Source organism: Megascapheus bottae, chromosome 20 (assembly GCF_031878675.1).
Source record: "Megascapheus bottae isolate mThoBot1 chromosome 20, mThoBot2.hap1, whole genome shotgun sequence".
Classification (NCBI taxonomy): domain Eukaryota; kingdom Metazoa; phylum Chordata; class Mammalia; order Rodentia; family Geomyidae; genus Megascapheus; species Megascapheus bottae.
In genome coordinates, this window is record NC_143528.1 from 11,664,887 (window position 1) to 11,678,875 (window position 13,989).

Genomic DNA, 13,989 nt, shown 5'->3' on the forward strand with positions numbered 1-13,989 from the left:
TTTTCTATGTATGTGGTACTGAGGAATCGAACCTGGGTCTTTGTGCATGCTAGGCAAGCACTCTACCACTAGGCCACACTCCCAGCCCCAACATTATTCTTTTACCCTGTAATTCTGCACTTAAGTATTTTTTTTATAGTTTTATAACTTATTCAGTTTTATCTAAAAAAACTAACACATACAATGGACTTGTTCCCGATCTCTGGTTGTCAGGTCTTCTATTAATGGTTGAATTCACTGATTCTCCTAATATTCACATTTGTTTTCTAACCTGTTATGATTTGATTGAGCTATTAAAATACGAATCTCGTAGATTCCCAATCATTTTCTCCAACCTTTGGAAAAGCAGAGTAATAAAATGAAATAAAAAAAATCAGACCCTAAGTAAAGAATGATAATGAAGAGCTAAGTTCAGAAGTTTTTGAAGCCAGGCATAGATAGCTCATGTCTATAATCTTTAGGAGGCTGAGATTTGAGGACTGCAGTTCGAGGCATGGGTAGGAGTCCAGGAGACTCCTATCTCTAATGAACACCAGAAAACAAGAAGTGGAGCTGAGGCTCAAAGTGGCAGAATGCTATCCTTGAGTGAAAAAACTCAGGCCCTGGGTTCAAGTCCTACAACCAACAAAAAAATTCTTTGAAAGGGGGAAGAAAAAGGTTTTGGAAAAACAAGTCACTACAGAAAAAAAGCACATGAAAAGTCAGATAACGATGATGGGTGAGAAGGAGTTTACAGAAGATTAAAAAGTAAATGACTACTAATAGAAACTAGGTAGCCAAAGTTTAAGTAGAAAGGAAAGTGTAAGAAAGGAAAGGCTGTCTTGCAATCTTTGGCTTTTGAAGTGAACCATCAACTCAATGATGTTCTGTAACTAATTTGGTGGAAAACATTGGAACACAGAGGAGAGGGCAGCATTTATTAGCTTACCCTCTCCTACCCACTCACCTAACCACCCCAAACACAAGCTGAATATCTAGCAGGGTCCTGATATTTGGGATAAGGAACTCTGGGGTATTGAATTAAGACTTCTAGCTATTGGGCGAATAAGGCAAGTAAGAAGAGTACTATAGGAAAATTATTACAAGGGAAATAAAGCCTAATATCAGTATTTTGGAGGAGAGTAGACAAAGGGGGTAATACGTATAAAAAATTTAATAAAAATGAAGTTCCTAAGGTGACAGATTCCTTCAGATAGTAAGAGTTAACAGTTAATTAAAGCTGGGTGCCAGGTGGCTCACACCTATATAATCCTAGTTACTAAGGAGGCTGAGATTTGAAGATCATGGATTGAAATCTGCCCAGGCAAAAAAGTCTGACTTATTTCTAATTAACCACCAGAAAACTAGAGATGGTGCTGTGGTTCACAGTGATAGAGCACTAGCCTAGAGTCCAAGCTCCATGACTGACAAAACAAATGAAATTTAGGCACATGAAACACAGATTCAACAATGAAGACTTTTTGTGATTTGGTACTGGTACTGGCACTTAAGCTCAGTGTCTTTTGCTTAGCTTTTCGGCTCAGTTTTACCACTTGAGCCACACTTCCACTTTTGCCTTTTTGCTGGTTAACGGGGAAATCTCTTAGGTTTGTCTTCCGGCTTCAAATCTTGGTCCTCAGATCTTAGCCTTCCGAGTAGCTAGGATTTACAAGAGTGACCTATTGGCACCCAGCTAACAATTAGATTATAAAGAATATTAAGAATACATTTATATTTTGAAAACATCTAGAGTTGTTAGAATGGGGATCAATATAGTAATCATTAATTACTTCTGAGATCCATTTCAACTTCAATATTCTATAATTTTGGGTGCCTTATGGACAACTGGTCACTCTTAGTAATTCAAAAGCATGTTCTTCCCTACATTTTTAGCTTATGCTCCTGTTCACCTATACTATACTGGCTGACATGAAAATGGGGTATGATGGGGGAAAAAAAGAAAGATTCCAAGATAAAGGGTCCCTTGAAGATAAAATGACTTTGAAAAAAAAAAAACATACTTTTCCTGATATAGCATTAAAGGTTTTCAGGAATGTATGAATGACTACTGATTTTACTGAGTACAATTTCAAAAAACAAAATGAAGAAAATTTATTTTATATTAAAGTACAGATCAGTCAACTCATAAGAAATGCTTTCTATTGCTGATACTATATGGCCAAAAGAAAAAAGATAGTATATTCAGATTTGCACTTTATGACCCTTTGGGATTTTGATAATATGAAAGATGAAAACAGTTGTTCCATCTGTGGTACTATCAAAGTCAGCTAAAGCAAAATAAAACCTAGTAATTTATTTCCCTTGTTTATGAACTTGTGTGGGAAAGAATAATTTTTGTTCAGCAAATTAAAAAATATGGAATAATTTCAATGTCCTTCCAAGTGAGATTACAAGCTTTTTTTTTTGGCCAGTCCTGGGCTTGAGCTTAGGGCCTGAGCACTGTCCTTGGATTTTCTCTACCGCTTGAGCCTCAGCACCACTTCTGGCTTTTTTCTATGTATGGGATAATGAGGAATTGAACCCGGGTCTTCGTGCATGCTAAGCTACCACTAGGCTAAACTCCCAGCCTGATTATAAGCTTTTAAAACTGTGCTTCTGATGATTAATTTTACTCTATTCCATGTTCACTGGAATAATAATATATTTGGTAGACTAATTTGCATAGACTTCCAAAATTAGATACTCCAAGAAAAATTATGAGTTTGTGTATGTATATAAAACAAGTTGCATATCTGCTAGGTATTATTAAACTTTCTTAATGTTGAATTTGTAGCCTTTGCTTAGAGAAACCAATTACATATGTGTTGAATTTGCTGACAAATGTCTGAAAGAGCAATGGACAGGAAGGACTTTATCCCTATTCAAGCAGACTAAAAAGAATTCTTAAGCTCAGCCTTCTAATTGTTTTAAGTAGATATACAACTGGGACAAAAATAGTAACTAAAAATTAAGGCCGACAAATGCAATAAATTAGCTACAGCAAAACTCTCATCACTCTACAACAGCAAAATACTGAATAGAAGATCCAAAAAAGGAACTCAAAACTTGGTTAGAACGTTACTAGGAGAAAAAGCCAATTTTACTGGATTTTGGAATTCAACTGCAATAGAAATGCTTTAAGTGACAAATACAACATAAAAAGACCAGAAACACTTCAATTAAATTTTGGAAAGGTGGAAAAGAGGAGAAGGTGTGTCTGGGCCCCAGCTAAAGCTAAGCTAGGCACTCACTGGTGGTTCATGCCTACAATCATAGCTACTCAGAGGCTCAGATCTGAGGATTGAGGTTCAAAGCCAGCCTTATCAGGTAAATCCATGGGACCCTTATCTCCAAACCATGAAAAAGCCAGAAGGGGCTGTGGGCTCAAGTGGTAGTGCCAAGCCAGAGCAAAAAAACTAAGGAACTGTGTCTAGGCCAAATTTAAGATCTAATATCCCCTGGCCACACACATACCATTTAATTGCACAAGGTCTTTATTTTTAAGTCATAAAATCCCTCCCATATTATTTATTAAAGGAAATACTGGAAAATAAAAAAAATTGAGAGAAAGCTAACCAAATGACTGACATTCACTGTGAAGAGAGATGAGTAACCCAATGCTTTACATTTATTTAATAGTAAAGAAATGAACCATCCCATTAAAGTGTATATTAAAAAATACAAGGCAACTTGGGTGCCAGAGGCACATGCCTGTAATCTTTGCTACTTAGAAGGCTGAAACCTGGAGGACTGTGGTTCAAAGCCATACTGGCAAGAGTCTGCGAGAATCTTTGAAATAATCAGGTTGGAAGTGTGGTTCAAGTGGTATGCCAGCAAGAAAGCCTAACAAGGAGGAAGTCCTAAGTTCAAGCCCTGCTAAGGGAGTTAAAACATTAAACTGAATAAGGTACATTGCCATTAGTATAAAGGTCTCATGAAACTTGTAACTGAGTTTGTAGAAAGTATATATATATTTATTCATTTGGAAAAATGATATAGGAGATATATAAAGATACACAGACTGAGCTCTCCAGGGAAAAATACCAACTATGTACCAAAGAGTAATCAACAATAAATACAAGCATAACTAAATAATAATATATTTTGAGATATCTCATCCTATTTTATCTCCAGGTTAATCATTTAATCTGTATCTACTCAATAGTGATATTGAGCTGGTGAAACACGGTTGTCGTTAAGACTGTGATATTGCAGGAACGACATGCAGCCTTTATTCTGACTAGTTCAGTACAGAGACTTCAGGCAGTGAGTTTTCCTATAACCAGGGTGGTATCTTAATTTTTACAGTGTCTTAGGTTTTAGAATGTGCTTCACAGATTCACTAACTCATGGAATCATGAGGGAAGTAATGGAGACTAGAAGAAGATGGATAGGACACAGAAGACAATTATGGGGGGACCTATTGTAGTTTACACAATTAAGGGTATCATGTGAGCTTCATTAGAGTATGTATATATATATACATATATATGTATATATACACACACACATATATATGTATATATACATATATATACATATATACATACATATATATGTATATATATATATATATATATTTTGTGGGTCATGGGGCTTGAACTCAGCCTGGGCATTGTCCCTGAGCTCTTCAGCTCAAGACTACTGCCCTACCCTTGAGCCAAGCCCCACTTCCCATTTTCTAGAAGTTAACTGGAGATAAGAGTTTCAGGTCCTTTTGTGGCTGGGCTGGCTTTGAACTTTGATCCTCAGATCTCAGCCTCCTGAGTAGCTAGGATTACAGGCGTGAGCCACTGCTGCTTACAGATCATTCTACGGCTACTGCCAATCCTTACTTACAAAATATGTAAGACTATGATTTATCTTAAAATGATCCCATTAGCTTTATACACTCTTAATAGAGACTTAGAAAGGGATTAGTAAAATACCATATGGAGGGAAGGATCATGCTAAGTGCTTGAAATGGGAGACTACAAATGGTATATATGTATACTTACAACTTAAAAGATAAAAGAATTACACATAAAGAATATGCAGTGCATTAGCAACAGATATTTGCATGCCAGATATACACTGGAAATATGTTACACAATGAAAATGGGAATTTTACGTGAAGTATTACTAAAAGGAAATTCTGAAAACATTAATAAATCATCTTTGGAAGGAGAAAAATTCAGTACTATAATTTCAAAAGTATTTCAGTGCTAGTATATATGTGTATGCATGTATGTATAGATATATGTAACTATATATGCACATACACACATAATATATATCGTAAGTAATAGAAAAAGCTTCAATTACTTTATATCATGCTTGAAAATAAAATTTCCTTTCCTGTTCAACTAAAGTAGAGTTATTTAAAAGTATTAGTTAAGGGTGGTCTTTGCACAATGGGCTAAGAAGATGTGGCTACTATGACAAGGAAGGGAGAAGCGTATGAAGGGAAAATATGAAGATCAAGGTGGTAGGTCTGGATTTTATTCATAATTTATCAGAGCTTTGCAAATCTAAGAAGCATCCTCTCATCAGCAGTGAATCCCACTGTGAGGCCACCTGGCATGTGTGGATTTTTATAGCCAAATAGCAATGTGAAGAAGAAGAGACAAGCACAGAAATATTTCTTATTTCTACTGCAGTGAGGCAGAAGGCTTTCATGGCAAATGACACCAACGTATTACAATACTCTTCTAGTTGATGTATACAGTAACAATGCTTGAAAAGATGATTCTGGACTCAACTGTGGATTTTACTTCATCATCTGAACATTACCAGACTCTATATCCACAACAACTTGCCTAAATATTTAAGATGCTAAGTAACACACGACATACCGTTTTTATAGTTTCTAAAATTTACTTCAGGTAGGGTTGAAAGTACATTATTTGTATCTATAAATATTAGATAATATGGAAAGACCAAAAGTTTTAAGAAGTATAGCTGTTGGCCAAATGTAGTTAAATTTAACTGGAAAGAGATGACAAAAGACTGATACAAAATTAGAGATGCGCCAAAACAATGCGCTAGAAATGGTTAGAAAGCTGTTTCTTAAGTGTAGTACACATTCAATTAAGTAGGCAAAGCCACCAATTCTTGATTTTTAACTTGGTATGCTCACCCCATAAGATGCTGCATTATGAAGAGGAATTAAACCGCCTTTGTCCTGGGCATTTACATCTGCTCCATGTTCTAGGAGATATTCAGCTACTTCCAGGTTATTGTAGCCCGCTATTGAGAATAAATATGACAGTTTAATAAAGAAAAAAAGTATATGTTCATAGATAAAAGACAGAAAAAGCAGAAAGCTTTAAGATTTAAAATTTTCACATTAAAAACCAATACTGTCCTCAGCTAAGAACCTTTAAAAGGATTCTGAACAAAATACGTCCAACAACAGCTTTGTACTAAGTAGTCTTCTTAGCACCCAGCGTTTCTCTCAGCTTTTGGTAAAGTGGGCTGGTTAAGACAGGAAGGTGAGATCTGCAAGCAACACAGTGCTGACCTGCCAGATGCAGAGGTGTGGAGTTCCTGCCCTGGGTGTCTCTGCAGTTGATATTCTCTGGTGTACAAAGTTTCTGCACTCTTGCCAGGCAGCCCTTCTTGGCAGCATCCAATAAGGCGGCATCCCCTCTTAGCAAGTCTTGAATGTCTGTGTCTCCTTCTTTGACCAAATCTAGAGGTGTATTTCCATCTCTGTTCTTTTTAGTTGGATCTGCTCCGTGCTACAAAAGAGGAAAACCAAACAGAATGTGTACTTTCTATAAGGAGGTGGTAGACTGTGAGCAGGATACATTATGCATTTCACTTACAGCACATTTTCATATACCTGGAAAGATACTTGTTCTCTATGCATCTTGTAAAAGAAAAGTACTATCTTGTATTGTTATATAAATTCCTAATTTATTATTTAATGGTAAAGGAGGGTAAATTATCTCCTATCTTCAGATAATATACTTTTTCCTCAGACTCTATTGTCTTTGGAACCCTCCATTTTCTTAATAATGGCCAGAACTTAATTATGGAAGGATATTCCAAGGTATCATGGTAAGGAAAAATAAGAAGACACAGATGGAAAAGTTATATAAAATGTCACTGGTAAGACAAATGTTTCAAATTATTTTAATATTTTCATTAAGTCTCAATACCTATTATGCTATTAAAAAATTTGCTTACCTATATCTATGAAATAAACAAAAATCAATGGTTTTTATTATAAGATTGCTGCCCCACTGTAGAAATTAAGAATAATTTAATCTAGACAACAGATTCACAATGACCTGGAAGTTACTCCATACCAACTATTATTAAATATATTGAGCTTCTTAAGACTCATGCCTTTTTCTGAAGGAGAGTAGGAGAAAGAGGGAGTGAGTAACCATATAAATGTACAGTCATTTTTCCTGTGTCTCTTAACTAAAAAATATGTAATTATTAATTATTAGGTGCATAAATTACTACCTTCTACTATGTTACACATATTCCCCAAATCTAAACAATTCTGTTTAAAAATTATGAGTGTGTGTGTGTATGTGTGTATATCAGGGTCTTATTCTTTCTAGACAAGCACTCTACAACTGAGCCACATCTTTAGCTGAGATTAAATTGTTTTTGATAATCATTTGATATTTGAGTGTTCCTATGATATCTACATTTGATAATCAGTTAGCTAACAATAACAAAATATAGGAAAAAGACCAACTAGCTTGAAGAACTTGTTACTCCCTATAGTGTTTTGTTCTTCTATTAATACTACATAAGCAATGCAAACTGAATCAAAGCCCACTATGTTGAAATGCTACTAAGGAAATGGAAATAGAATTTATATCATTTACTGTTGTTAACAGACCAAAACTGATTTGATTTCAAGTAACAACCAATTACTTTATACTTTTTAACTTCTAAAGTACATACTTTTAGGAGGAGCTTGCAGATTTCATATTTTCCTTTGGCTGCTGCTTCATGGAGAGGGGTAAATTTCCACAAATCCGCCACATTGACAGATGCCCCATGCCTCACTAAGAGCTCGGCGACCTCGTAGTGTCCATAGGAACAGGCATTGTGGAGGGGCACCAAGCCACTAAACACAAGAAACAGATCTTTGAGTTAAAAACAAAAAGAAGTGATACTCTTCTAGAGAATTAGCTATGCTTGATACTCAGTCAAAAAAGAAGTATTTTTCCTTTGGTCTTTTAAGATATATAGTTACCCACTTTTAACAAGGGTTCATAATTTTTTTAAATGGTCACTTCAATGTCAGGGCTTTTCTTCTGTTTCCTGGGAGTGGATGTGTATGTCATAGCAATCATTAAAGTACATTTGGGAAAATACTCCCAAAATAAAATTCCAGGACAACATTTAATTCAGATTTTGAAATGTAAAAATGTGCCAACTTTATAGATCCTATAACTAGCTACCAGTCTGGCTTCACTACCTTACACATTTTCTTCTTTGGGGATTTTCATTAATGAAAATTGTAGCTGGGTGTGGCCTATAGCCCACACTTGGGATGCTGAAGCTAAAGAATTGCAAGTTTGAAGCCAAGCTTTATACCCTTGTAACAAAAAAAGGACATGGGAATTTTATACTTAACTTCTAAGACACATGATGAAATTATTTATTTGAGTAAGTTCTTAGGTATTTTTCTCCACTTTTGCAATTTGTTATTTCATTTTTGGCAACAGTGACTGAATTAGGGCCTCATATGTATTAGGCAAGCAATCTACCAACTAAACCTTGTCTCTAGTCCTTGCTTCTTATTTTCATTAGTAATGGTCTGTTGGTGTTTCTAACAAATATTCACAAGAGAAAATAATGAACTTTTTATTTTTCTTTCTGTGGGTCATGTAGCTTGAACTAGATGTGGGCGCTGACCCTGAGCTCTTCAGCTCAAGACTACCGCCCTACCCCTGGGCCTGGGCATTGTCCCTGAGCTCTTCAGCTCAAGATTTCTGCCCTACCCTTGAACCAAGCCGCATTTCCCATTTTCTAGAGGTTAACTGGAGATAAAAGTCTCAGGTCCTTTTGTACCCAGGCTGGCTTTGAACCTTGGTCCTCAGATCTCAACCTCCTGGTAGCTAGGATTAAAGGCGTGAGCCACCAAGTCCAGCACTGTTCTTAAGCTGTCTCAAGGCTAGTGCTCTACCACACCCAACTTTTTCTGTGTATGTGGTACCCAGGAATCTAACCCAGGGCTTCATGCATCCTGGGCAAGCACACTACCACTAGGCCATAATAATAGAATTTTCTTTTTTTTATAGGTAAATTTCTGTATTGTAATTTATGACTTAAAAATGTCATACCTAACACTTTAGCTGACTGGCTAGTGCTCTATTAACTGAGCTATGCCTCCAAACACTCATTATTTTTTGGGGGGGGGGGCGGAATCTAAAACTTTAAAACATGTAACATTTTTTACAATGTATGAAGGGAAAAAGTCCCAAACACCTGAGTTTTCACATACCCTTTATCTTTGGCATGGACGTCAGCTCCGTGATGTAGAAGGTACTCCACAACAGACACGCGGTTATAACCGGCTGCGAAGTGTAAGGGGGTAGAATGCCGGCCCTCCAGGTCTCTGCAATTCACATTTTGTGGGCTGCAAAGTTGCTTTTATGAGGCAGAGACAAACACAGAAAGAAAGAATATTAATATTTATTCCTAGATTTTTCTCTACAATAGTATATTATCTTAGGTATGCTGTAATTTTCCAATGAATACTTCTAAAGATTATACACACAGAAGGTGTTTCAAATGCAGCATTATGCTTGACTTTCAGTGACTATACACTCATCAAGTAGATGACCATTTATCTGGCCCAAATCCTACAGAAACAAGGTAGGTACTTCTAAACATATGAAGCCTCTTCCTCTTCCCTGCAAGGCTTCCTTCCTGAGACTGCTTGTCATGTATCTGCTTGGATTAAAATGCTTTTAGCTATACTTTGCTCAAATAAGAGCCACAGATAGACTACGCGGAGCTGGAGTTTCTGTCCACTAAAATGTAGATCAAGCAAGCAAAATGGTCCCAAAGAACCATTCACTTGGCCCTTTGACGCACTACAGTAAAGCCACACAGTAAATGCTTTATGTGGTTTGGGGAAGGAATTTATCTCTGAGTCATACTTTAATTTTCACCTTTACTTCCATTTCCTTTGAAGGTATCCTATAAATCTATTCTCTTTTTGTCTCTTCAATGTTACCATCTCAGCAAAATATAAATTATAATCTTAGTTACATTTACTTATAAAACAGGAGGACACAAGAAAGGAATGAGGCAGCCTCATTGAGGTAAGTTGTGATAATATTTGAATAATAATTTTTTTTTTGCCAGTCCTGGGGCTTGAACTCAGGTCCTAGGCACTGTCCTTGAGCTTTCTTAAGGCCAGCGCTCTACTACTTGAGCCACAGCACCACTTCTGGCCTTTTCTGTGTATGTGGTACTAAGGAATTGAACCCAGGGCCTCGTGTATGCTAAGCAAGCACTCTATTTTACAGAGAATACTGGAAGATGGAAATGAGGCCAGGAAATAGTAACTTAGAAAAACAAAAGCCTAGCTACTTATTAAATAGTGGCAAAGTTTTTTTTATTCTACTTAATTATTTTTTGAATTCCAAAGACATTTTACATCTTTTCTACTTTTATCATTTTAAGCATTTAACTCAGTGAACAGTCCTTTGAGTAAGAAATGTAGAAAGCCTAATTTTTAATTTGTACAGCCTTGTTTTCTTTGGACACTTGTATTCCTGTGACAAAAATAAATCTGACTCATTCTAAATGTAGTTTTTAGGAAACCCAAAAGCAATCTATGAAATAGATTTCTATGAAACAGAAAAAGTCTGTGAAATATATATTAATTATAATGAGCATATGTAGCAATTCAAACTTTTTATGGTTTGGATTTGAATAGTTCTGCTTAGAGATCAAACAACGAATGGGATAGCAAAGTTTGGGGAGAGCCACTCTGGATGTTAAGGGCACAGATTTACCTTCACAGTTTCCAAATCACCAGCTTTTGATGCTTCCAAGAGTCGGTAGTCTACATCTGACGTGCGTATAGGTGTGCTCTCTATGTAGAGGACAAGAAAGGTTACTGTGATTCTTAGAAATTACAGGTAAGATGGCTTGGTGAGATTCAGGAGTTGGAAATTCCTGAGACGCAGTATTTCTTCCAACATTCCCAGATCAGAAATAGATGCTTTCTTATCTCAATCTGTACACACTTCATTCTAAGCCAAATTAAAAGAAAAAAATCCAGGGCCAGGAGTGTGGCCTAGTATGCACGAAGCCCTGCGTTTAATTCCTCAGTACCACACAAACAGAAAATGCCAGAAGTGGTGTTGCGGCTCAAGCGGAAGAGCGCTAGCCTTGAGAAAGCCCAAGGGACAGTGCAAAGGCCCCAAGTTCAAGCCCCAGGATCGCCCCCCCCTAAAAAAAGTCCACAAATAAGCACAAATCCTATTCCATCTCTACTATTGTATGTATGTATGTATGTATGTATGTATGTATGTATGTATGTATGTACGTATCTACCAACTGCCCTATATATTTTGCTCAAAACGCTGACAAGTGGGAGTGAGGAAAAAGCTAGAACCAAGGGATCCAAAAATCTTTCCAACATATTTACAAAGCTTTGCTATTGACCTAGTCACTTAACTGCTACTACTCACTGGTTAATTTTTCTCTTAAGCTTCAGAGCAGTCAGTATAAATGAAACACCTCTCCTGAAATTAAAGTGTTTGTAGAAAGCATAATCAGTGAACAACAGCCTGCTATAGATTATAGTGTTCACATTGACTGAATTGCTTCAGAGAAATGAAATGAAAAATATCTTCATAACTGGAAGGTATGATACCAATGCTAAATAAAATACAATGAAGTTTGGCTATTTAGAAACTGACAAATGGAGATATATTGATTAACTGAATATAACAACTAAAAATTCATTCTACCTTGGTCCAAATAAATAGGGTTTAAAAGAAAAGTTTATATCACCACAGACATTAAGTGTAGCTTTTACTACAAGCACACTTCCACACAGAAGGGCTAAGCTCCAGAGATTAAGCCTGTACTTTACTATGTATAACTTTGGCAAAATCATGGCATTTTCATTGTTACAGTTGGAAAGCTAATTCTCCTTAAAAGTCTCTTTCAAGTTTAAGACTGCATTATCTTATGATCAGAGATAGCTTTGAGTCCACAGTCCAGGCTGGAAGATCAAGTAAAACTATGAAAAGGCTTTAGATTTTAGAAGAACTACTTCAGTTCTTCTAAAGTGCTTTGTTAGAAGAATGACTTTTATAGAATATGTTGCAAGAATTCTTCAATGGGAAATAAACTATTTATTTGAACCGTTTAATAACACTTAGCAGATAAATGTTAAGATTAAAGAGAAGAAAAAGACTGTTGCATGTAATAAAGAATAATCCTGAATTCTTCTTTAAAAGAGAGCATTGTATTCTATTTGTTAGTTTGTGAAATTGTTGAGGAAAGGAACTATACCCTCATTTATCATCAGGTTCCTTTGTTCACAGAGACCATTCAGAAGGCATTTGCTTTTCTGTTGGGGTCAATTTGTCAAATCTTGGTTTTTTTCTTTGGTTGCTTTTATTGTGTTCTTGCCTGAATCAGGTCTCTACTCTTAACTATAATACATGATTGCATTTACAGGCAAGGATGTTTCTGTATCTACATCATGCTGTTTTAACTGTGTCTCTGGCAGTTAATAAAACTTCCCACATTATCCTTTGGGGATCTGGAGGTAATTTTTATTTTATCATCTGAACAAACAGTGATTATATACATAGGGTTAAAACGGGATTATTTTTAAATTTAGACATTGGAAAGATACCATCAATAATGTTATATCTTCAAATTGTAAAAACTTGCAATTTGTACACCTATCTTCTGGGTTTTTTGGGGGGGAGGGAGTAGAGTGGGGTTGGGGCCAGGGCTTTTGTGCTCCAGGTTAGCACTCTACCACTTAACCCACAGCTTCACTTCTGGCTTTTTGTAGTTTAGTAGAAGTGAGATTCTCATGGACTTTCTTGCCAGAGCCGGTTTGAGACATAGCTATCCCTCAGGTCTTAGTCTCCTGAGTGCTAGGATTATTGGTGTAAGTTAGGCATACCTATCTTGATGGAAGATGCCACTAAAGGTATAATTTTCTAGTCAAGTAATGTATTATACATTTTAAAGAATGCTTTTTAAAACTATGAGAAAGAAAAAGTTAAGGCAAAGTATTTTATAGTTAAACCAAAAAAAGACATTGTAATTTCATAATGGCATAAATGAAGTTAAAAAGGACATAAAAGTAGGCTGCACTATTACACATATAAGGACAATTTTCTTTGAATTTTGAGAAGTTTCCTTTTATTTTCTTTAAGAGAAATGATTTTTTAATCTTCTCTATTTCATCAGTATTACAGCTACCATAATTCCATCTATTTATATGAATTTCCAGTCACCTGTGATGTTACTTATGCATCAGTCTTTCAAACTAAAAAAACTAAAAAGTATGCCACCTTCTTTCTTATGATGCCTTCCTCATTTCACTAAAAGACAGACATAGAGAAGACAGGTTGAAATAAAAGTTATGACAAAAATACTATGGCCAAGAAAAACATTTCACAGAACTACTTAAAACAAGTGGTGGATAGATCTGAGCATTTTGGCGGAGAGCATATAGAAAGTGTGAAGAGTAGTGAAGATCCTTTGACTCACCACTCAGGATCTGCTGCACTGCTTCATTCCCCATTTGTGCTGCAGTAAAGCCTTGTAAGGAGATGATGGAAGGATCAGAGCCGTAACTCAGCAGGAGGCGGCAGGTCTGCAGGTGACCAGCGAGCGCAGCTCTATGCAAAGCAGTCTGACCAAGGGTGTCCAGTGCATTCATCTGAATGGATGGGTGGGCCCATGAAATTAAGGAATCCCTTAACTCTTCATATACATTATTATTATTATTATTATTATTATTATTATTATTATTTCTTCTTCATATAACAAAGCAGGTTA

The 13,989-nt window shown here is 36.1% G+C and overlaps 1 protein-coding gene and 1 long non-coding RNA gene across 2 annotated transcripts in view; one reads left to right on the top strand and one right to left on the bottom strand.

Annotated features, from left to right (window-relative positions):
- Positions 1-13,989, bottom strand: part of Tnks (tankyrase) — a 138,426-nt gene that overhangs the window by 19,962 nt on the left and 104,475 nt on the right. Inside the window, exons 12-17 of the mRNA XM_090353971.1 lie at positions 13,699-13,870; positions 10,965-11,044; positions 9,440-9,585; positions 7,891-8,056; positions 6,482-6,701; positions 6,098-6,207 (exon numbers count right to left, since the gene is read on the bottom strand). Coding sequence (XP_090210097.1) covers positions 6,098-6,207; positions 6,482-6,701; positions 7,891-8,056; positions 9,440-9,585; positions 10,965-11,044; positions 13,699-13,870 — 894 coding nt within the window. The remainder of the gene's footprint in view (positions 1-6,097; positions 6,208-6,481; positions 6,702-7,890; positions 8,057-9,439; positions 9,586-10,964; positions 11,045-13,698; positions 13,871-13,989) is intronic.
- Positions 1-13,989, top strand: part of LOC150049175 (uncharacterized) — a 34,823-nt gene that overhangs the window by 5,651 nt on the left and 15,183 nt on the right. The gene's annotated exons all lie outside the window — the stretch shown is intronic.